The sequence below is a fragment of the Mustela nigripes genome, chromosome 3 (assembly GCF_022355385.1).
Source record: "Mustela nigripes isolate SB6536 chromosome 3, MUSNIG.SB6536, whole genome shotgun sequence".
Taxonomy (NCBI): domain Eukaryota; kingdom Metazoa; phylum Chordata; class Mammalia; order Carnivora; family Mustelidae; genus Mustela; species Mustela nigripes.
In genome coordinates this window covers 91,662,896-91,688,250 of record NC_081559.1, presented here as the reverse complement: position 1 = coordinate 91,688,250, position 25,355 = coordinate 91,662,896, and the positions used below count along the sequence as shown (strand labels likewise).

At 36.0% G+C, this 25,355-nt stretch overlaps 1 protein-coding gene across 5 annotated transcripts in view; it reads left to right on the top strand.

The window, feature by feature from the left end:
- Nucleotides 1–23,146, top strand: part of HNMT (histamine N-methyltransferase) — a 46,270-nt gene extending 23,124 nt beyond the window's left edge. For all 5 annotated transcript variants that reach the window (XM_059392819.1, XM_059392818.1, XM_059392817.1 and 2 more), the window contains 4 exons: nucleotides 11,310–11,417; nucleotides 12,450–12,580; nucleotides 16,283–16,376; nucleotides 22,587–23,146. In XM_059392819.1, the coding sequence (XP_059248802.1) occupies nucleotides 11,310–11,417; nucleotides 12,450–12,580; nucleotides 16,283–16,376; nucleotides 22,587–22,942 (689 nt within the window). In that variant the 3' untranslated portion in view covers nucleotides 22,943–23,146. The remainder of the gene's footprint in view (nucleotides 1–11,309; nucleotides 11,418–12,449; nucleotides 12,581–16,282; nucleotides 16,377–22,586) is intronic.
- The last annotated feature ends 2,209 nt before the right edge of the window (nucleotides 23,147–25,355 follow it).

The window sequence follows — 25,355 nt, the reverse complement described above, 5'->3', positions numbered from 1 at the left end:
ATCAGCATATTTTGTTTGAGAGAAAATAACACAGGAAAAAGGAGAGAAGGGGGCAGAGAATTATGCAAAGAAATAATAACTGAAAACATCCCTAATCTGGGAAAGGAAATATATTCAGATCCAAGAGCACAGAGAACTCTCACCAAAATCAACAACGGCAGATCCATACCAAGATATATTGTAATTAAATTGGTAAAATATAATGATAAGAAAAAAAAATTTTAAAAGCAGCAAGACAAAAGAAGACAATAACATGCAAGGGAAAACCCACAGGGCTAGCAGGAGATTTTTCAAGCCAACTCCTTTCTTAACAAGCCAGAAGGGAGTACCATGATATAGTCACAGTGCTAATGGGAAATATCTGCAGCCAAGAATACTGTATCAAGCAAGGGTATTATTCAGAATACAAGGAGAGATAAAGAGTTTCCCAGACAAACAAAAACTAAAGGAGTTCATGACCACTGAAACAGTCTGCAAGAAATAGGAAAAGGGACTCTGAGCAAAAAGAGGAGACCAAAAGTGACAGTATAAAGGCAGGAAACACAAAAGCAGTAAGAACGAATATTTCTGTAAAAAAAAATCAGTCAACTCATGAAGTAAAAGAATGCAAAATATGGCAGTGTATACATACGGCATGGGGAGGAGAAGAGTAAAGAATGGGTTCAAACCTAAATGACCATCAACTTAATAAAGATTGCTATATGCAGAAGAGGTTATATGCAAACCTAGTGGTAACCATATATTAAAAACCACTGATAAATATGTAAAGAATAAAAAGAAATCAAAATATATCACTGAAGAAAATCAGCACACCATGAAAGAGAGAAAGAGAATAAAGAATCAGAGGAAATATCAAAAACAACCACAAAACAAATAAAATGACAATAAATTCATACCTATCAATAATTGTTTTGAATATAAATGGACTAAATGCTCTAATCAAAAATGTAGGGTGACAAAATGGATAAAAAAATAAGACCCATCTATATGCTGCCTCTGAGACTCATTTTAGACCTAAGGACACCTGAAGATTGAAAAGGAGGGGATTTATCATGCAAATGGGTTTCAAAAGAAAGCCAGAATATCAATGCTTATATCAGACAAATGACTTGAAAACAAAGACTCTAAGAAGTGACAAAGACAATATATAATAATAAAGGGAGCCATCCAACAAAAAGATGTAACAATTGTTAAATATTTATGCACACAAAATATAGGAACACAATATACATAAAAGTTACTAGCAAATACAAAGGAACTAATTGATAATACAGTAATAGTAGGGGACTTTAATACTTACATCAATGGACACATTATCTAAACAGAAGATCAACCAGGAAACAATGGTTTTGAATGACATACTGGAACAGATGGATTTAATAGATATATTCAGGACACGCCATCCTAAAACAGCAGAATATACATTCTTTTCTAGTGCACACAGAATATTCTCCAGAACAGATCATATATTAGGTTACAATATAAGTCTCAAAAAATTCAAGATGATCATAGATGACTTCTAGTTACTTCTATGTAACTAGAAGTCAACCTCAAGAAAAAGTTTGGGAAGACCACAAATACATGGAGGTTAAATAACTTACTACTAAACAATGAATCAGTCAGCCAGGAAATCAAAGAAGAAGTAAAAAAAGTACATGGAAACAAATTAAAATGAAAATATAACAATCTAAAACATTTGGGATGAAGCAAAAGCAGTTCTTAGAAGGGTTTATTGCAATTCAGGCTGACCTCAAGAAGAAAGAAAAATTTCAAACAAAAACCTAACTTTAGGCAAAAGGAGCAAGAAAAAGTACAACAAACAAAACCTAAAGCCAGCAGAAGGAAGGAAATAATAAAGATCGGAGCAGAAATAAATGATATAGAAACTAAAACCACAATAGGACAGATCAATGAAAGCAGGAACTGTTTCTTTGAAAAAAAAATTCAATAAAATTGATCAACTCCTCACCATACTTAATGAAGAAAAAAGAGAAATGACTCAAATAAAGTCACAAATGAGAGATGCAAAATAACCAACACCCAGATATACAAACAATTATAAGAGAATAAAGTGAAAAATTATATGGTAACATACTGGACGACCTACAAGAAATGGATAAATTCCTGGAAACATATAAACTGCCTAAACCAAAAAAAGATGAAACAGGAAATTTGAACAGATCAATAACCAGCAAAGGGATGGAATCAGTAATTTAAAGACTGCCAGCAGGGGCGCCTGGGTGACTCAGTGAGTTAAAAACCTCTGCTTTTGGCTCAGGTCATGATCTCAAGGTCCTGGAATCGAGCCCCGCATCAGGTTCTCTGCTCAGCGGGGAGCCTGCTTCCCCTTCTCTCTCTGCCTGCCTCTCTGCCTACTTGTGATCGCTCTCTGCCAAATAAATTAAAAACAAAAACAAAAACCTCAAAAAACAAAAAACAAAAAACAAAAAAACTGCCAGCAAACAAAAGTCCAGGACCACATGGCCTCACAGGTGAACTCTACGAATCATTTTGAATTTTGGAACACTGAAAAAAAAAATTAAATTTTTTAAAATGCTAATAATTATCTCCAAATAAAAAAAGAAGAATTAATATCTGTTCTTCTCAAACTATTCAAAAGGTGGAGGAGGAGGAGGAGGGGAGAAGGGAAGGGGGAGGAGGAGGAGGAAGGAAAACTTCCAAATTCATTCAATGAGGCCAGCATAACCCTGATACCAAAACCAGATAGACACCACTAAAAGGGAGAACTACAGGCCAAGATCTCTGAGGAACATAGATGCAAAAGTCTTCAACAAAATACTAGCAAACATAATCCAACAATACATTTTAAAAAATCATTCACCACGATCAAGCATGATTTATTCTGGGAAGCAAGGGTGGTTTGGTATTTGCAAATCAGTCAATGTGATACCTAACATCAGTAAGAGAAAAGATAAAACCATACGATTATTTCAATAGATACAGAAAAAGCATTTGACCAAGTATAACATCCATCCATGATAAAACCCTCCATAAAGTAGGTTTAGAGGGAACACACCTCAACATAATAAAGGATATATATCTTCCTCAGTGGGGAAAAACTGAGAGCTTTTGCCCTAAGGTCAGATATAAGACAAGGATGTCCAACCTCACCACTTTTATTTAACATAGTACTGAAAGTCCTAGCCACAGCAATCAGACAACAAAGAGAAATAAAAGACATCCAAATCAGTAAAGAAGTAAAACTTTCACAATTTGTAAGTGACATGATACTCTCTATAGAAAACCCTGAAGACTCCACCAAACAAACAAACAAAAAACCTTACTGGAATTATCAGTTTCATTTACCAGATGAAATCAGTAAAGTTGCAGGATACAAAATCCGTGTACAAAATCTTTCGCATTCCTATACACTCGAAACAACAGAAAGAGAAATTAAGAAAAAAAATCTCATTTACAATTACACCAAATATAATGAGATATCTAGGAAAAACTTAACCAAAGAGGTAAAATACTTATACTCTGAAAACTATAAAACACTGATGAAAGAAAATTGAAGATCATACAAAGAAATAGAAAGACATTCCATGTTCATGGATTGGAAGAAAAAAATTTGTTAAAATACTCATAGTACCCAAAACAATCTACACATTTAATGCAATCCCTATCAAAATACCAACAGCATTTTTCAAACAACTAGAAAAAAAACAATTCTAAAATTTGGATGTAAAGACCCCAAATAGCCAAGCAAGTTTGAAAAGAAGAGCAAAGCTGGAGGCAGTGATCTAAACAGTATGGTACTGGCACAAAAATAGACACATAGATCAATGGAACAGAATAGAGTGTCCAGAAATAAACCTACACTTATATGGTCAATTAATCTACAGGAAATGAGGCGGGAATATACAATGGGGGAAAAGGCAATCTCTTAAATAAATGATTCTGGGAAAACTGGATAGCTGCATACAAAAGATGACCCACCATATTACACCATACACAAAATTAAATTCAAAATGGATTAAAGGCTTAAATATGACACCTGAAATCCTAAAACTCCTAGAACAAAATATTGTCAGTAGTCTCCTTGACATTGGCCTTAGAAACATTTTTCTGGATCTGTCTCCTCAGGCAAGGGAAACAAAACCAAAAATAAACTATTGTGATTGTGCCAAAACAAAAAGGTTTTGCACAGTGAAAGAGACAACAAAACAATAAGGCAACCTACTGAATGGGAAAGATATTTGTAAATCCAGTATCTGATGAGTGGTCAATATCCAAACTATGTAAAGAACTCCGAACTCAACACAAGAAAAAACAAATAACCAATTAAAAGTGGGCAGAGGATTTGAATAATCCTCTGAGGATTCAAATCCTATTCAAATCCTCAGAGGATTTGAATAATTTTCCAAAGAAGACATACAGATAGCTAACAAACACATAAAAAGATGCTCAACATTACTCATCATCACGGAATTGAAAATCAAGACCACCAGTGAGATATCACCTCACACTGTCAGAATGGCCAGTATCTAGGCAAAGATGTGGAAAAAAACTAATCTTCATGCACTCTTGGTGGGAATGTACATTGGTGTAGCTACTATGGGAAACAGCATGGAGGTTCCACAAAAATATTAAAAACAGAAATACCATATAGTTCAGTAATTACACTTCTGTGTATTTACTTAAAGAAAACAAAAGAACTAACTTGAAAAGCTCTATGCATCCCTGTGTTCATTGCAGCATTACTTACAGTAGTGACGATTTGGAAGCTACGTAAGTGTCTACCAAATGATGAATGAATAAAGAAGATGTGTGTACACATATACACACATGCACACACACACAAACACAGGAATAATCCTCAGCAATAAAAAAGAATAAAATATTGCCATTTGCAACAACATGGATTATGCTAAGTGAAATAAGTCAACCTGAGAAAGACAAATACCATATGATTTCACTTTATTTAAAAAAAAATTTTTTTTAATTTTTTATTTTTTGTAAACATATATTTTTATCCCCAGGGGTCCAGGTCTGTGAATCGCCAGGTTTACACACTTCACAGCACTCACCAAAGCACATATCCTCCCCAATGTCCATTACCCCCCTAAAAATTTTTTTTAAGATTTTATTTATTTGACAGAGATCACAAGTAGGCAGAGGCAGCAGAGAGAGATGGGGAAGCAGGCTCCCTGCTGAGCAGAGAGCCGGATGCTGGGCTTGATCCCAGGATCCTGGGATCATGACCTGAGCTAAAGGCAGAGGCTTTAACCCACTGAGCCACCCAGATGCCCATGATTTCACTTTTAAATAGAATATAAACAGAAACAAAACAAACAAGTGAAGCAGAAACAGACTCCTATATATAGAGAACAAACTGGTGATTGCCCAAGGAAGGGGGTTGGGGTATAGGCAAAATGGATGAAAGTGAGTGGGAGGTACATGTTTTCATTTCTGTAATGAAAAGGTCACGGGAATGAAAATTTTTAAAAAAGGGGGGTGGATGAAAAATAACCTGTAATTCCACCACCTGAGATAACCAATGATTGTAAACTGGTGCATATCTTTCTAAACACTGTATATTAAAACAAAGTACTCTATAACATTTTGACACATTTGGATTTTCTCAACTTTGCTCAAGTTTTACATATTAACCAACTGAGAAAATCAATTACATCATCATAAAATGCACAGACTCCAAAAAGATAGTATATAAAAATAGAGTTTTTAAATCATTATAATTTTTCCATTTGACATAGGAAACTGCAGATTTTGTTCCAAACCTTTAAGGGGAAACACATAATAAGACTTTAGTTAACCCCAACAGCTGTTGGCATTTACGTAGCTGAAGATTTAAGATGTTATAAATAAGTAGTCTACAACTGTCAGAATTACTATCAAACAATGCCTAATAAGAGACTGACTTTGAGATAAACATGTATTGCCTTCTTCTCTGTAAATGCTGTTTTCTTGGACCTCAAAGTTAGGATTTCCAGGAGGCTTTGCAATGCACAATAAAAGTGTTGGCTTCCACATTTCTTTCATTTACCTCTTAATTTGCTGAGAATTTCTGAATTATTTGATTGATTCATTTCTAGTTTACTTTCTCCCATTCTTTTGGCATGTTAGTTTGGCTTATGTGCTCTCTGAAAAGCATTTCTAGTATGCTTAATGTCTGATAGTGGAACACATTCATAATGTTAGGGTTCCTACTCAGGAAAATTCAGTTGAGAAAGAAAAAATGATCCCCTTCCTTTTTTTTTTCTCTTTTTTCCCCTTTTATTTGTTTTTGTTTTTGTTTGTTTGAATCTCTTATTGCTGACTCATGGTACTACAGTTCAAATAACCCCGCACAATGCTTTACAGTGATTGATGATCAAACCTGCTCATTCAATCTAGCATTTTAGAGTCCTTGATACTTTCTAACAAACTTGTTGAAATCAAGTCTTTTCTAGTGAATAAAGTAAGTGAAGTAAATCAATAATTTATATCAGAGAAAACAAGGTTTTGTCTGTGTTGCAAACTCCAGTCAATTGATGGGTCATTTCTGTCTGAAGGATTTTGATGCTATTTCCAGGCTCTGTGGGAAAGTTTTCCCAGGTAATTAGTCATGTGTAGAAGAGTTCAAGATGTGTTGGAGTTAGATGATGTAAAGAAATGAGGGGAAGGATTCCTGGCAGAAGACAAAAGGCACAGAAGAGCATGGTGTATGTGAAGGGCAGCGGGGGAGAAAGAAGGGTAAAAATGCAAGAAATTCAAGGTTCCGGAGCCAAAAGTTTCAAAACATGAAGCTGTGAGAGATGAGATTAGGAAGTAGGCAGGGTGGTCTATGCCCAGTTTAAGAGCTTGGACTTCATCTAGTTGATTAGTCAGAAGGTTTTAAGCAGGGAAGTGACGGGCTTGCTTAGCTTAGAGTTTCGGATGATTGTTGTAGTGATGGCTTTGGGGGACAGAAAGTTCAGCAGAGAGAGGGTGAAATTTTAGGATATTTTTGCAGAATTCGAAGACACAGATAATTGGGACTGAACAAGGATTGCTAATAGGAATGGGAAAAAATAAAGAAACATTTAGCAGGAAATTTACACACAGCTGAGAAGGAGAAAGAAGGAAGGAGCACATCTTGGGAGACGGAATGGATAGTGAACAACATAGGTAATGTATTAAAAATATATTTATAACTAAATGCTGACATATTTTTATGTCTTATGTATATATAAATATATTTATAACTAAATGCTAAGACATATATTTATAACTAAATGCTAAGACATTTATAACTAAATGCTAAGACAGACTATAGGACATAATACTATAGAACATCTGAACTACCTCTTTATTATTCTCTTTTTGTTGAGGAAGATGTTCACATTAGTCATTTTTTTAAACACAGGTCTCCTATTTCTGAGAGATGCTAGGAAGCCAACTGTGTAGGGTATGAGAACAAGGAATGTATTATATTTTGGGTGATCTCTACAACTATCTGTCTGTCTGTCTATCTATAATCTATCTATATAATCTATTATAATAAGAAATAATGAAGTCTATTATAAATAATAGACATAGCCCAGAGAATAAGTGTCTCATCAGCATGGTGGAATTATTTATTGTCAAATCCAGAATACTTTTTTTTTTTAAGATTTTCTTTATTTATTTGACAGACAGAGGTCACAAGTAGACAGAGAGGCAGGCAGAGAGAGAGGAAGGGAAGCAGACTCCCCGCTGATCAGAGAGCCAGATGTGGGGCTCGATCCCAGGACCCTGGGATCATGACCTGGGCCGAAGGCAGAGGCTTTAACCCACTGAGCCACCCAGGTGCCCCCAAATCCAGAATACTTTTAAGAGTGAGAGCTGTGGGGGCATCTGGATGGATAAGGAGTTGAACATCAGACTCTCTTTGGCTCAGGTCATGATCTCAGGGTCCTAGGATCAAGCCCCGCATCAGGCTCTACACTTAGTGGGGAGTCTGCTTGAGAATTCTCTCTTTCCCTTTCCCTCTGCTCCCCCTTCCCTAAAATAATTTTTTTTTTTTAAGCATGGGATTTGTAGGGAGTGGGTAAAGAATTAAAATTATTATAATTTTAAAAAATATTTATCAAAAGTTTTTTATTATGTTGGTCAATTTATAAAATAAATTTATTCTGCAAATAAATTTTACAAATAATAAAAACTATTTGTAAAAATAAAATAATAATAATAATAATGATATTTGGTCAAAAATTTAAAAACAACAACAACAACTTAGGACAAGAATAAAACCAGATGGGAAACCAGCATAACAAACGAAAAGTAGAACTGCCCCTAGCAAAGAGGAAATGTGGTTACTCAACTCATGAAGACAGAAACGGATTCTATGTGCTAATTCCTGATGAAAGAGTTTCATTATCTCCTTTTTTTGCTCATTTATTTCTGCTAGGGGTCCAGCAGAAAATTCACAGACACTTTATGGCCACACATAGACTCACAGTCCAGATGTTGTTAGGTAAACCCATGGTTTTTTTGTCTTAGGTGCTATTCTAATATTGTGCCTCCCATTATTACCCTAAAAAGAGGGACTGGCTGGCTCTGACTGTAGTAGAACATTCTGCTGCTTGGGAAAATAACAATATAAGAATATACCCTGGGGATGTTCTAGATACATCCTGCCATTTAGGTAGACCAAAAATGTTGGGGTCCATCTTAGGAGAAGAGCTAATAAAGCCCTAAGAGGAAAATTAATACAATCTCCTGAGTTCTAAAATGTTAGATTTGGGATCCTCAGAAATGATTACTTTTTTTTTTGTTTAAAATATATGACTAGGTTGGGAATGCCCGGATGGCTCAGTTGGTTAAGTGTCTGACTCTTGGTCATGGTTCCAAGATTGCAAATTCAAGTGCAGATCAGGCTGTCAACTGGGTATGGAGCCTACTTAACATTTTCTGTTTCCCTCTCTTCTTGTCCCTCCCCTCCCTGCTCATGTGCTCTTTGTCTTAAAATGTATGTATCTAGGTTGATAGAAGAAAAAATCGAGTTTTTGGCCTCTGGTCCTTTGGGACAAGCTATAATCTATTTCTCATTAGTCCACAACTTTTCTTCTCAGCCTTTTGCCCTAGTAATTATTATTATTATTTTGTTTATCATTCAAAAATAGTTACTGGAAAAAAGGGGAAAAAAAACCCTTCTTATGCCCTTCTAGTATTTGGTATCTTCCTATTTCTTAGTATGAAGTGTTTAGAAGAACAACCACTTTAGAGTCAGAAAAATGTGCCTTAAACTTCAGGCATATTAGTAGTGTTAAGTTACTTTAATCACCTTATCTGAATGGGAATAGTACTGTGAGAATTTGTGATAACTCTGTGGTCAGGATTAAGTGAGATGATCCAAGTAAAGTGCCAAGCACAGTGTTTGACAAATAGTAGGTGGCCAATAAGTGGCATCTAGAGTTACTACAGAAAGTATAAAAGGTGTCATGTTGGTGAGGCCATAAAATTGTCACATAGGCTCCTTTATCCTCCATTTCAGCTTCCTTACCACTCCTTCCCCTCCCCATCGCCACCAACTCCTACTGCCAGTACTTGGGGATCTCATGGTGCTGTGTGACTGCCCTTTTTCCTAGTTTAGCATCTTTTGTTCCTGATTTATCTTCCTCATTTCCTTTCTTCCAGACCTCCTAGTCTTATAACTTATGCTTTTGTTGCCTACTATATCTATCCTTGTAGAGGTTCTGTTAATGTCATATATACCAAAATGTTAAAAACTAATATCATTTTCATAGGCTAGTCTTACCAGCACATAGGTCTATTTTAGTAAAGGTCAGCATCATAACCTTAAAGAATGAAAGTGCAGAACTTAAGTTGGAGGCATCAGCAATAGGGACAGAGGAGATATTTTCAAAGAGAGGCACTCAATGATAATAAAACTAATGAATAGCTACTGTTTTTTGGGTGTCTATTTTACACTGAGTTTTATATGCATTGCCTCACTAAACCTTCACAATGAATAAATTATGTACTATCATTATTGCTATTTTTCTGATGAGGAAAGTACAGCTTGGAGAGGTAAAAAAAAATTCCTGAAAGTTATATACAACTAGTAAGTGGAGAAGACAGGTTTAAAACTCAGATCCATCAACCATCACCATCTCTCTCACTCACTCATTTACAGGCTGAATTTTCAACAGGACAGGCATCTCTGTGTTCTTCCTATCATTATTTGCTAGAACCTAGTACAGTGCAGGACACACAGTATGCAATTAATTGTTTGTGCATGCATTAATGAATATATATCTATTTTGCCATAACCTCCTTTCCATTTTACCTACCGGACTCAAGTTTTCCTACGAGGTCCTGACTTACTGAATATTCCAAAATTCTGAGTGCCAGTAGTCCATATATACCATTCTATTCCCTGACTTCATGTCTCTATCTTGCTGTCCTGTCTACCTGCAATTCCTCATTCTCCCAGAAGTCTCTGAGCTAACTTCCCTTTACCTAGTAACACAGAGCTCAAGAATGGTCTCCCTCCATAAGGCTTTCCACTTCTCTCACCTCTCCTCCTATCCTTTTCCTCACCATCTCCTTTCCTTTTCCCACCATGGCTCAACCCAACAGGGTTCTTTCATGCCTGTGTCTTCCACTAGACCATGGTGTATTTGAAAGTGGATGTCCGACCTCTTTTTGTATCTTCTTTTTATGCCTAACACATTTTTCTTCTAACATATTTTTATATGGTTCTGGTGTGGCCTAGTTTATCAATTCTCAGGTACATTTAAAAAAATATTTTTTAACAGCTCTGAATTTGGGATACATCTTTCAGTGTTTTTCTAATTTAGTGACACAAAAAGAAGAGTTGACTGAGTCCTATAATCAATGGCATCTTAGATTTAACATAATATGGTAATAGGGCACCTGGGTGGCTCAGTGGGTTAAGCCTCTACCTTTGGCTTGGGTCATGATCTCAGCATCCTAGGATTGAGTCCCACATCAGGCTCTTGCTCAGCAGGGAGGCTGCTTTCCCTCCACCCCTCTGCCTACCTCTCTGCCTACTTGTGATCCCTCTCTGTCAAATAAATAAATAAAATCTTTAGTAAAAAAATGTGGTAATAGATGATAAATAAAAGTTATATGTATGAAAGAAGGAATAACAATCATAGCCCTCCTTAAGTCGTATTATCATTCCTACTTATAACCTAGCTGTCTGCATCAGACAATGTGGCAGGGCCACAGTTGAACATTATTCTTTATTTATGTTGGGTTTTCCTAGTACAAGTAAGACAGATAATACGCTATGTCAGATTTATCTTCATCATTTCGTACTGGACTTATATTATAGGTTCCATATGCTTGTCTTCTAGGTGAAATTGATCTTCAAATTCTTTCCAAAGTGCAGATTCAACATCCAGGAATTCATATCAACAATGAAGTTGTTGAGCCAAGTGCTGAGCAAATTGCCAAGTACAAAGGTATCTGTATGCTATGGTGCTCTATGTAAAATCCTATCCTGAAAGGCTTATCATCCCAAATTTGTCCCCTCACTCATTAACAACATAGTTACTGTGGTATGTTCTTTGTAAGCTTATTGGGAAAAGAACATATTTAATTTGTTTTCTTGGAAGACATGACCTCAGAAATATGAACAATGAATAATTAGATTTCTTTTTGTACTGATTCTTCTATTCCCTGGTGATCAACTACTATTTTTGATGTTTATTCTTAGAGACAGAGTCATTAATTCATTAAAAAATATTTAAACAGAACCCTTGCTCTTAAATGGTTTGTGTTTAATGGATTATATATAGCAGGAGTCAGCAAACCTCTCTGAAAAAATACACAAATACACACTCTAAATATTTTTAGGCCACATGATCTCTCTCACATTAGTCAACTCTCCTACTGTAGCACCACGGCAGTCACAGATGATGCTGACAAACTGAGTGTTCATATGTTCCAATAAAACTTTATTTATAAATACTAAAGTTTGATTTTTATATCATTTTCACATTTCATGAAATATTATTCTTTTGATTTTTCCTTCAACCGTTTAAAAATCCAGCAGCATGAGATATGCAAAACAGGCATAAAGTCAGAAAGTGCAATAGTATATGTTTTTAGTTTGCAGTCTAGAAATAGGTAGTGAGCCAGATATGGTCCATCGGCCATGGTCTGCTGACTCCTGGGTTACAGAAACATATCATTTGTTTTCCACTGATAAAATTCACCAGTTGATTTCCCATTAATACTGATAAAATGCAACCAATATCTGATCAGCGTTCTTATAATTATTTCTTATTGACTCTTTCTTTCTTCCCTAATTTCATTTAATACTAGAAAAAAATCAGGATGAACTCTCTGGTCTTCCAGAGCTACATAAAAAAGAAAAATGTGCTTTATATCTGTTATGTATATAACATTGATTGCATTAAAATTCGAAATGGAAATGGATTCTACATTTGCAATTAAAATTGATGGTGTGCCATCTCTTTTCTGTATTTTAGAGCTTGTAGCCAAGACATCAAACCTTGAGAACATAAAGTTTGCTTGGCATAAGGAGACATCATCTGAATATCAAAATAGAATCATGGAGAAAAAAGAATTTCAGAAGTGGGACTTTATTCATATGATTCAGGTAAGAAATATTTATTGTTATATATTCTCAGGAGACTTTTTTCTCAGAAATATGTGTGAAGAATACCTAATATTCTACCTTTAGGAAGAAAAATGAAAATCTGATTTCTGATTTTACAAGTGAACATTATCCATCCAAATTGAGGATAAAGATGTTGATAGGACTGAGAGGTTCTCTGTAACATTAAAAAAGCCAGGTTTTTTATACTCCACACCTTCTGTTACTGATTTTTTTTTTCAGTGTTGGCTTAATTAATTTTTGTAGGATTGGAAGTTCATAGATAGTTTTGAGGAGAGTAGAGTGTGACATATCTTAGCACAGCTCTAATGGTCTGGATGGACTGATGTCCAGAGTTTTTCTGAATCCTTTCCTTAACCTTCTTTGATGACCTGGTTAGTGTGCATGTGACAGAAGGGGAAGGTTAGATCATTCTTAGGTTGATAAAATTTACTTATGTCAGTCATTCAGTAGGAATATATTTCTATGATCCAACACTGATAGTATATTTCTTGGAAATATACTAAAGGGTTTCTTGGAAAGGGGGTGACCATTCATTAGATGTTATGGGGATGGATTTATGAGAATCACTGATATTTCTGGATAGCATATGGGTGTATAGACTTTGGATGTTGTCTACCATTAGAAGATGTATATTTTAGAAATACCAGATACCCAGATACATAATCCATAAGATGGCTAACAGTCTATGATGTAACCTGGCTAAAAAGAGGAGGATTCAGAAAAACTCTGGACATGTTGTAAGAGACATCATTCTGTAGTCCACAAGTACAGTCATCCCAAAGGATTAAACCTTTAAGAAATCAAAGGAAGAAATGACTCTAACATTGGTATATCCAAGCAATACTACACCTCTGTTCTCCTAGCTGACAAAATCATTTACCTATAAAGGAGTACTTATATTGCCCATCAAGCCTACAATGTTTCTCTATTAGACTTAATTTCCTCCCTCCTCATATAACTATTTCATACATCCCTCTCTCTCCTTATACTTCCTGTAACCCCTTCACCACCACTCATTCCCAGCTGATGACCTCACTTCATACTGTATAGCAAAAAGAGAAATCATCCAATGGAAAGTCATCTTTCACCCTCCAAATTTATAAACACAACTGTATCTGTACCCACCATCTCTGTCTTTCATCTTATTACAAAGGCCTCCTTTTATCGAAAACCAGTACCTCCACTTGTGCTCTGGATCCCATTCTTTACCTGTTATAAAATGTTGCAGATTCAGAGATCATTCTCCTATTTCTCTCAAAATTTCCATGCGTCTTCCTTCTTTCTTAGAGCAACACTACTTCCTCTGCATTACTGTTCTATTTCTCTACCTTCCTCCCTGTCTAGCTCACATTTTCCCTGTGTTATGTCTTTGTCTCTTCATTGTTCCTTATAGTCTTAACACTCAAGTGACATTCTTTCAGCTTAATATTCACAGTCAACTTCAGAGAATCTCAGTATCTATTAGATCAAATTTCAGAGCATCTGTTATGGGCTACCTCCTCTTTTTAGCCAGGTTACATCATAGACTGTTAGCCATCTTATGGATTATGTATCTGAGTATCTATCCCTGTCGTGAACAGCATGGAATGACATGATACTAAATATGGCCCCAAAGCAGCATAGGCCATGTTCAGCTCCATTTTATTTCTTTTTTTTTTTAAAGATTTTATTTATTTATTTGACAGAGAGAGAGGGAGATATCACAAGTAGGCATAGAAGCAGGAAGAGAGAGAAGGGGAAGCAGGGTCCCCGCTGAGCAGAGAGCCCAATGTAGAGCTTGATTCCAGGATCCTGGGACCATGACCAGAACTGAAGGCAGAGGCTTATCCCACTGAGCCACCCAGGCACCCCGTCATTTTATTTCATCCATTCATGTGAGAGGGGCAAAGTTTAAGTTGTGTTTGTTTAATGTAATAAATTCTATCATAGGCATCTACATAGAAATTAAACTCTTGCCCAAGAGAGATGGAGATGAGATATAAGAAGTACCTGTGGGGGTAGATTACAGGGAAGCAAAGGAAGCCTTTGGGGAAAATTTTCCACTGCCAATGTATAATTATAGGCTCTGCCTTGCTGAGTGGAAAGACCTCTCCCTGCATTTCATCAGAAAATGGTCCAGAGTTATTAAAAAAAAAAAGGGTGAGTTGACCCTCAGCACCCTGTGACCAGGGATGTAATCTCATGCTTTATTCAGTCCATTTTCCTAGAGAATCTGTCAGTATCAGAGACTGCCATATTTTCTGTGATTTATAAAAAGCATCTGTGAGCATATGGTAAAGCTAGTGCAAAGGGCTTAATTTTAAAGCAGAGTTCTATGAAATGGGGGTCTGTTTTTATGGTGCCAGCACCATCTTCTCCCAGAACTACAATTCACAAAATATAGAGCAAGCATAGAATCAATGTCCCAATGTGGAGTAGAGACGAAGTATCTCCAGCTATAAATGTCTCTGTTATTTAAACCAGAAAGAGTAAATTTAAAACTCTTTGGCTATAATTAAACAAATACCATAGTCTTCTTAATTTTGGCCATTCTAACTGGTGTAAGGTGGGAACCACTTAATGTGGTTTTGATTTGAATCTTTCTGATGGCTAATGATGGTGAACATTTTTTCATGTGTCTGTTAGCCATTTGCATGGCTTCTTTAGAGAAGTGTCTGTTCATGTCTTCTGCCCATTTTTTGAAAAGATTATTTGTTTTGTGTGTGTTGAGTTTGAGGAGTTCTTTATAGATCTTGGATATCAGTCCTTTGTATTGTCATTTGTGAATATCTTCTTCTTAAAGTGTTTTGTTGAGTAAAACTCTTATTAGCAATCAGGGAGATTAAAATCAAAACCACATTGAGATACCACCTTACACCAGTTAGAATGGCCAAAATTAACAAGACAGTAAACAACATGTGTTGGAGAGGATGTGGAGAAAGGGGACCCCTCTTACACTGCTGGTGGGAATGCAAGTTGGTTCAGCCACTTTGGAAAACAGTGTGGAGATTCCTTAAGAAATTAAAAATAGAGCTTCCCTATGATCCTGCATTTGCACTACTGGGTATTTACCCCAAAGATACTGATGTAGTGAAAAGAAGGGCCGTCTGTACCCCAATGCTCATAGCAGCAATGGCCGCAGTCCCCAAACTGTGGAAAGAGCCAAGCTGCCCTTCAACAGATGAATGGATAAAGAAGATTCGGTCCTTATATACAATGGAGTATTATGCCTCCATCAGAAAGGACGAATACCCAACTTTTGTATTAACATGGATGGGGCTGGAAGAGATTATGCTGAGTGAAATAAGTCAAGCAGAGAGTCAGTTATCATATGGTTTCACTTACTTATGGAGCATAAGGAATAACACGGAGGACACTGGGAGATAAGAGAAGAGAAGTGAGTTGGGGGAAATCGGAGGACGAGACACATCATGAGAGACAGTGGACTCTGAGAAATAAACTGAGGGTTTCGGAGGGGAGGGGGACCTGGTGGTGGGTATTATGGAGGGCACGTACTGCATGGAGTACTGGGTGTGGTGCATAAACAATGAATTCTGGAACACTGAAAAGAAATAAAATAAAATGGAAAAAAAAAAAAAAACCTCTCAACTTGAAAATCAACCTTTCTAAAGAATATATAACCCAAGTAACAAAAAAATTGACATAGAAAAGTGTCTAATTTCTCTTTTCTTTCATTTCTAGATGCTGTATTATGTAAAAGATATCCCGGCTACCCTGAAATTCTTTCACAGTCTCTTAGCTACCAATGCTAAGATGCTGATTATTCTTGTGTCAGGTAAATTATTTACATTCACCCTGAATTTTAAAATGGTAATAGTGCCTATGTGCTTGGATGTATGTGTTTGAAGGCAGCTGCAATATTTTGTCTTCATTATGAAATTCTTGACTTGGCTTCTAAGCATAGTCAGTTAACACAGTATTAGGAAAGTCCTTCACAACAGCTATCAATTTAGGGGGTCCAGTGGAATTATAAATTCTTTTTTATGCAATGTAGAGCAAATACCACTAATACAAATTTTTTAACGAGGCCAAAAATAGCGAATATTTCTGTTTACCTCCTTTTTGTTTCTTTTCTTTTTTTTTTAAAGATTTTATTTATTTGACAGAGAGAGATCACAAGTAGGCAGAGAGGCAGGCAGAGAGAGAGGGGGAAGCAGGCTCTCTGCTCAGCTCGATCCCAGAACCCTGGGACTAGGACCTGAGCGGAAAGCAGAGGCTTTAACTCACTGAGCCACCCAGGCGCCCCTCCTTTTTGTTTCTTGAATGTTTCTTTCCCTTCTGTGATGTTTATTAATACATAAATAAAGGTTTAAATATTTGGGATACCTTCATATTTGATTAGTTTACATTTCTAGAACCTATCAATATTGCTCATGGTTGATTTTCTCAAATAACTACCAAAAATTGTTCACTTGTTTTGTATTACTGTCTTATTTGTAAAACAGGGCATTTGATCATGTCATGTTGCTTCCAGTATATATAGTAAGTACCACACAGAGAAGTAAACATGTTAATAAATGAGACACTGAAATTCTTGAGTTCATTAATTAATTACTTCTTTCATTTAGTAATCTTCATGGATTGTATACACAGTGCTAGGCTGATTGATTCTAGATATACAACAATCTCTGTCTTCCTAAGTTTATACCAGACCCCATACTCAAAACCATATGTCATAAAATTCATCAGTTCTTAAATATGAAGAATGACTTTAAGGATGGCAAACAGGGTTGTTGCCTGTAATTCTAGGTTTGAACTCATGTGGAAGTTTTGCAAATGAGAGTTCCTGCATACAACCTCTTCCCTAAAGAACATTTTGATATACTATTTTTATCTGTTGGTTAATTAAAAATACTCATTTATGTGGGAGAGTTCTATCTCCCCATTTAGAAGGGCTCATGTAAACTGGATGCTTCTTTTTAACCTCCATCTAAATCAAGGCACTTGGGTAAAGCCATTATACTACATTTAGGAATACAAAAGAAAACTTAGTTGTGACCAATGAGGGCAGTCTATTCTTGATAATCTGTATCAATAATAAAGAAACGTGTTAGCAATAGAAATAATAATTCATCCAGAGTTTAGGATGTATTTCATATAAATAGAAGATCCACTCTTATTTATATTTGGTTTATTCTTAAATATTTCAGAAGTTAAGTATTTCAGTGTCAGAAAGCAGTTTTCTATATTTCTACCAAGAGGAAAAAGCCAGCCTAAGATTTAGAAAGTGACGTGAGTAGTCTATACAAACAACTGAGAACTGGCTAAGTGCCCTTGTGAATACAGTATTCTGCTAGCTATCTCTTGAATTACACTAATACAACCCATAGTATATTGGCATCAAGAAATGTTCAGATCAAAACAGGTGCAGTGAAATATATGATGATACATGCAACAAGAATGCTGAGGCATTTCCTAGCTGTGTGAATGTGGTCTGTGAGTCTTAGTTTATTCAAGGGCTATTTCTAGATGATCATACCTATATTATATTGCATCTATGCATATATATGTTTCATATGTACTATGTATATATCCATTCACAGGGAAAAAATCAAAGAAATGTAATAAAGATTCAAATATCAGTTAGCTTTTTCATAAAAAGTATTTTGAGTCAAAATTACTCAGTCAAGGTAGTTTGATGGTGGAAATATTTTGCTAACTTTTTCTTTATGTAGTAAAAAAAAGACCCTCTTCATTACTGTATTCAGCATGGGAGACAGGTATCCCAAAGAGGACAACACTACTCATAGACATTGTTCCTATACATAAGACTAGAACAAATAACAAATGTCCAATGATTAAAAGGACTCCAGTGACCCCTTGCCTTCATCACATGCACTTTTCTTAGAAGAGAGTTGTGCAGCTACAAGAAAAATATCATATGTACATTTCTTCTTAAAGAACCACTTAACAAAAGGAGAAGATAAATTTAGGCATTTTATTTTGGACTTTCCAATTCTCTCCTAAGGCTAAAAGTTACAGATTTATTGCCTCTATCAGAAGAGTTATTAAGGAAGGAAATTAATTAAATATACATAATAAAAAGTAAGCCACCTTGTTCAATATAGTTTCCTTCTCAGTAAAGGAAAAGGTAAATAAAATTGTCAATATACTGAAATTGTCATCAATTTAGTATAAAGTGAATGTCTCCAGATTCCCCAGTCTTAAGGGATCACTCATAACTCTTGCAAATCCAGGAAAAATGATGGGATCCCTTATCTCAAGTAACTTGGGTCATTCATCCCTTGCTCTGTGACTGCTGAGGATCCTGGGAGTCATGCTTACATGCTCCTGATGGTTACCAACCACTGTTTGCCCCAAACTTCTGCTCCCAGTTCAATTTTTGATTTCCTATCTCCATTACTTTTCCACTGCTTTGGAGCAACTCTTATGTAGTGGAGGACTGAGGCATGTAAACACTTGGAGCAGTGTGCTAAGTTCCTTATCAGAGGCATATGGGGCATATAGCATTCTAAACTACTAGTTCTGAATGTGTCTAATAAAAGAGAGCATATTTTGGGACGCCTGGGTGGCTCATTTGGTTGGACGACTGCCTTCGGCTCAAGTCATGATCCCAGAGACCAGGGATCGAGTCCTGCATAGGGCTCCTGGTTCCACGGGGAGTCTGCTTCTCCATCTGCCCTTCTCCTCGCTCATGCTCTCTCTCACTGTCTCTCTCTCAAATAAATAAATAAAATCTTAAAAAAAAGAGAGAGCATATTTTGGCTAAAACGTACTACATGATGGACATGGAATCAGAGAATATGGAAAGTTCTGGAGATTTGAAGAAAGGTTTAATAAACAGGAGTAAAAGACTCAATAAAGAAGATTAACATTCACAGAGACACACACACATGCTCAAAACCCATGCTGAAATAGGCAGAGAAAAGCTATGAAGGGTAGGCAAATGAAACTCATTAGGAAAAGAAAAAGAAATTGAAATCAGAATTAAATGACAGCATTTACTGTTAGAATACGTGTTGCTTGAGGGAAGAGATGCTTTTCTCTGTGTTTGTAATTATCAGTTACAGAACTAGCCCAGCTCAGTAAATATTCATTTAATTATAACAAGCAGAAGTTCTTGATTATATAAAGAGAAAAGATTTGATTTGGGGATGAAAAGGAAGAGAAATAAGGACAAAAGAGGTGGATTTTTAAAATGAGTGTCTCACACTAATATCAGTAGTAGCATGTCTTTCCCCAAATGTAGTAGCCAGGCATTAATTTTGAGAGTTGCTGGTTAAAATGTAACTTCTCTGGTTAAGGGGGTTTTGCCAGAAGGAGACACCACTTTTTTGTTCATCCCTCTCCTTACCCGACTAAGGAAGGAGGCAAATCATGGTGTGTTATTTTTAATACAATGAAAAAAAAAATCTGGTTTATATCATGTTGGAAACAAAAGTAACACCATATGTTGTGCCCACCGAGAGCCATTATGATAATGCATCAGTTAGAAAGTGTGTAATTGCTCAGCTCAGAAATGGCACCAAGTCACACAACACTGACACCAGTAAAACTTCTGCAATCAGTGTTTGGTTATTTTTTTTTTTTGTCTCTGTCAGGTTAAAAATAAAAATAATAATGATAATAATGAAAATAATAATGAAAATGATAATGATAATAGAGCCTCTTTTCAACCACTGAAATATTTATTTTCTCATAAAGTCTTATTTGTAGGCATATTCTTATTTGGGCAGATAATCACTGTCTGTGTAATAAAAGATTTTTTAATATAGACTCATGACCCTATTTTTTTTTCCCATTAGACTGAGGTTTTGTTTTTTTCTGCTTCATTCCAATTTTACCCTCTAGAGCGTACCCTGTGGTTATTACTCCCTCTTCTGAAATATTAGTTGAATGTCAGTTATCTAAGCTATTTAAATTTTACCTTTTTCTCCTCGGTTAGTCCCTTTTGTTGAGTTCAATCAGGAGACTTTAGCCCATGGATGAGGGCCAGGGTTCTTTGAACAGCCAATAATTATATACATAATGGTATGGGTATTTATTGTTTGTGTATTATGCTGGAGAGTCAATTACTTCATTAGACCATAAAAGAGGTTTGGAAACCCAAAAACCTCAAGCCTTTGAAATCTTCACTATTAATCCTGGAATACAGGTTCTCTCTTATATTGCTTTGCCAAGTCCAACTTAATTTCCTAATACTTGAACAAAGTTTGTTTACTTTGTTTGCCAATCACGGTTCTTAGTTCCTTTACTTTTTCTTACCCCAATTCTATGCTATAAATTCTGTATTTATCCCTCTTTGCAGGTGATAAAACTGAGGGGAAGCTTCATAAAGCTAGTCAGAGGAAAAGCCAGGCTTCATACTTAGGCAGTTGGCTTTAGAGGCCCTCTACTACATTGTATCAATTGATAAATATTAATTGGGTATGTGACATCCCATTATTATATGCAGGTATTAGAGGGTCCACAAATAGATGCTTATTTCTGTTGAGGTATTAGTATTAGAGATTTCCAAACAGCAAGTTTGCTTTTTCATAGTCTCAAGATTACAACCAGTGAGAATACATTATCAAACCAACTCCATATAATGTTCATTTATTTTGTGAGTACTTATTACCCATCTGCTATGTACTTAGCATTGTACAACAATTCACTTAAATTATCTCATTTAGTACTTGCAGTTGCATTTGAGGTATGTACAGTTATCCCCACTTTATAGATCAGAAAACTGAGGTTCTCAAGAGACTAAAAAACAAATCTCATCTTATTCATGAAGTGTCAGAAGTACATCCCAACCTGTGTCTCTCTCCCTCAGAGGCTGCATCTCTTAGCTTCTACACTGGGCCACATTATCCATTAAACACAATAGACATTGCTAAAACATCTTCTAAAGCTGGGGACAAAACTTGACACATTGATACATTTAAAACTGTTCCTCCCTCATTCTTCCCATTTCCCATAATGGCAATTCTCTCTTTTCAGGAGCTTGGGCCAGAATCATTGGGTCACTGACTCCATTTTCACTCATACCCAAAATCCAAATTGTTGGCAAATCTCACTGTATCTATGAGCATAATATAAAAGAAATCCAACCACTTCTCATCACTTCCAAAAGCTAGCTACTCCAATTTACCATCATCTGCCACCCAGATTATTGTCATAACCTCCTTACAGTTCTCCCTGTTTCCACCCTTATGGGCCTATAGTCTATTCTCATCTGTGTGACCAATTAAACTTATTAAAATATAAATCAGGTTAAGTCACTCGAATGTTGTATTGCTCAATATAAAAGCCACATTGACTACTGAAATTGATATGTAAATGAATTGCAATGAAGTAAAAGTTAAAATTCATTTCCTTGGTCATACCAGCCACAGTTCAAATGTTCCTTAGCCACAGATGGTTACTGGCTACCATATTGGACAATGCAGATACAGAATGTGTTCCAGAAAGTTCTTTCAGATAACACAACAGTGACTTCCCATCTCACTCCATGTGATATGGTACCCTACCCACTCCCTCCACCACTCATCCAACTTTATCTTCTTCTACTTTCCCCTTTGCTCACTGATTTCAGATCTCACTGGTTTATGGCCAGTTCTTAACATGACAAGCATGCTCTCGCCTCAGGTCCTTTGTAGTTGCTCTTTTCTCTACCTAAGGTAATCTTCCCTCTCATATCTACATGGCTTGTTCACATATCCCTGCTCAAATGTCACATTATTATCAAGAGTTTCTGTGACCACCGTATATAAACCGTAACCCATACAACTCTTTGACCCTCCTTATTCCTTGTTCTGATTTGTTTTTCATTAGTACTTAGCACCATCTGATATGTGATTTATTTAATTGTATATTTAGCTTTCTTTCCCCCTTCTGTGTACCTCTTAAATTAAGCTACCCAAAAGCAAGAATATTTATTTATTGGCTGCTTTATTCTAAGCATGTAGTATACTTCCTGGCAGAGAAGGGAAATGAAAAGAAGAATAAGTAAAAGCATGAGCTTTCTTTTATCACACAGGAATCAGCGGCTGGAACAAGCTGTGGAAAAAGTATGGATCCCGCTTACCTCAGGATGACCTCTGTCAGTATGTCACATCATCTGACCTCACTCAGATGCTGGATAAACTGGGGATTAAGTATGAATGTTATGACCTTCTGTCCACCATGGACATATCTGATTGTTTTATTGATGGCAATGAAAATGGAGAACTGCTTTGTGATTTTTTGACAGAAACCTGCAACTTTAATACAACAGCACCACCTGATCTCAAAGCAGAAATTATGAAAGATCTGCAAGAGTCTGAGTTCAGTGTAAAGAAGGAGGGAAAAGTTCTTTTTAATAATAGTCTGAGTTTCATAGTGGTTGAGGCATAAATATTAATCATGAAGATGTATTCAAAAAATTATATTTTGGGGGCACCTGGGTGGCTCAGTGGATTAAAGCCTCTGCCTTGGACTCAGGATCGAGCCCCACATCAGGCTCTCTGCTAAGCGGCGGGCCTGCTTCCTCCTCTCTCTCTCTGTCTGCTTGTGATCTCTGTCTGTCAAATAAATAAATAAAATCTTTTTAAAAAATTATATTTTGAATACTGTTGATCACTTACTTCTGTATTAAAATTATAAACACATCCCAATATAAATAGAGCATTGTCTCATATATAAAATCTAGAAAATTCCAAGACGTTCTCAGATTTCCATGCATATCATATAGGATACTGTTATTCTTATCCCATTCCTTCCCCATATCAAGAGGCCATATCAGGCTAAATACCACCTAGGCTATAAAAATGAGACAACTAAGTTTCACTAGCTTATGGACAAGAAAATCCTTTCCATTTGTTGATTGTACTGGAATTTCCTAAAATATTAATAAAATATTAATAAATAAATAAATTTATTTAATTTAAATAATATTTTTAAAAAATTAAATCAAAATTAAATTTAAATTAAATAATTTATTTAATTTAAATAAAGTAAAATAAAATTTAATTTAATTTAATTAATAAATAAAATAATAAAATCCATATACTATGGATTCTTTAAATACTACAAAATTATATACGTATTGATATATATGAAAAAAGTATATGTTTATTTTTTTCCTCCTTCTGTGAATTATTTGTGCATATTCCTTTAGTAGTTTCTAACTTGTTTTTATTGATACTAAAAATAAGCACCTTAGGATATTACAAAATTATTTGTCACATGTCCCATTTTCTTCCACTTTGTTTTCTCTTTATTGTTTATCCTTTATCTTTGATTTTATAGTATTTGGTTTGCTTTTGATACAGTGAAGTTTTTTTCAGTCAAATCTTCAGGTTTTATTTTTCCCTTCTGGGTTTCTGATACATTTTTAAAGGCCTTCTTAAAGTTTTAGAATCTTTACATATTTTATTATAAAAATATAGTTTCACTTTAAAAAAATAAATCTTCATATTTTTGAAATTTACATAAGTATAGGATTCTGGGAAGATGGCAGAGTAGAGGACCCGAAGCTCACCCAGTCCCATGGTAACACTCAAATCAGCATAAATAACAGAAAACCACCCAAAGACAGGCAGAAGAAACTCCATAACTAAAGGTAGAGAAGAGGCCATGTGGAAGAGGATAGGAAAGGTGAAGATGAGGTGGGGAGCTAAAAAGGCCCTGGCTCTCTGCAGTTGGGAGGGAGCAGAGGCATGGAGAAGGGTGAGAAATACACTGTCACACCAGGGAGCCTGTATGGGGAGGAAGAATCCCCATAACATTTGGCTTTGAAAGCAAAGGGACTGAATTTTTTGAGTTCTTACAATAAGCATGACTTTTAAAAACTAGCAGGCTTTGCTCTGGGAGAGTCCAGTGTGCTGCAGGAAACTGTGTCCCTGCCCTTAAAAAGAGAGCACAACAAATTTCATAGAAACAGCAATAGAAACAGCATAGAAACAGCAATTTGAAAAATAACTAGGGTATATGGGAGGGAGAGTTATTTACTAATCTCAGAGCATGTCCCAGAAAAACAGATTTCCCTGAGAGACTCCTCCAGAAACAAAGGAGCTGCCATTTCCATCTCCCACCCCTCAGCATAAATCCTTTACCACCTTCAGAAACTGGCAAAGTCTACACTCCTTACCTAACTTGCTTACACTAAGCAACCCCACATCAGCAGATCTGCCCCTCCTCAGGCACTTGCCTGCACTACAGTCCCCTCCCCTAGAAGACTGACATAATGTTTGCCAACGCTGAGTCTCCTGGGTGTTTTGTGGGGCTTTGTTCCAAGCAACAGTTCACCTCCACACACACCTTATTAAAACTGCACTCCCTGCCTATGTGGGCTTTGCAGAGAAGCACTGGACAGGCCTGGTCTTCACAGCAATTGCATGTATCCTATGGAAGAGGACCAGCACCATCTCATTAAAAGTGTGTGCCTTACCCACTACTTTCAAGAGTAGGAGACAGCTGAGTTTCCTAACACAGAGAAACAGACATGGAGAGTTAAACAAAATGAGAAGACAGAGGAATGTGTTCCAAATGAAAGATCAGGACAAAACCACAGCAAAAGACTTATGTGAAATGAATATAAGTAACATGCCTGATAGAGAATTTAAAGTAATGATCATAAAGGTAGTCACTGTGCTTGGGAAATAAGTGGGGGCATTGGTGAGATCCTTAACAAAGAGATACAAAAAGTACCAATGACAGATGAAGAGCACAATAAATGAAACTTAAAATATGCTAGATGGGATAAATACTAGACTAGAGGAATGAGAAGAACAAATTCTCAATATGGAAGACAATAATGGAAAGCAAT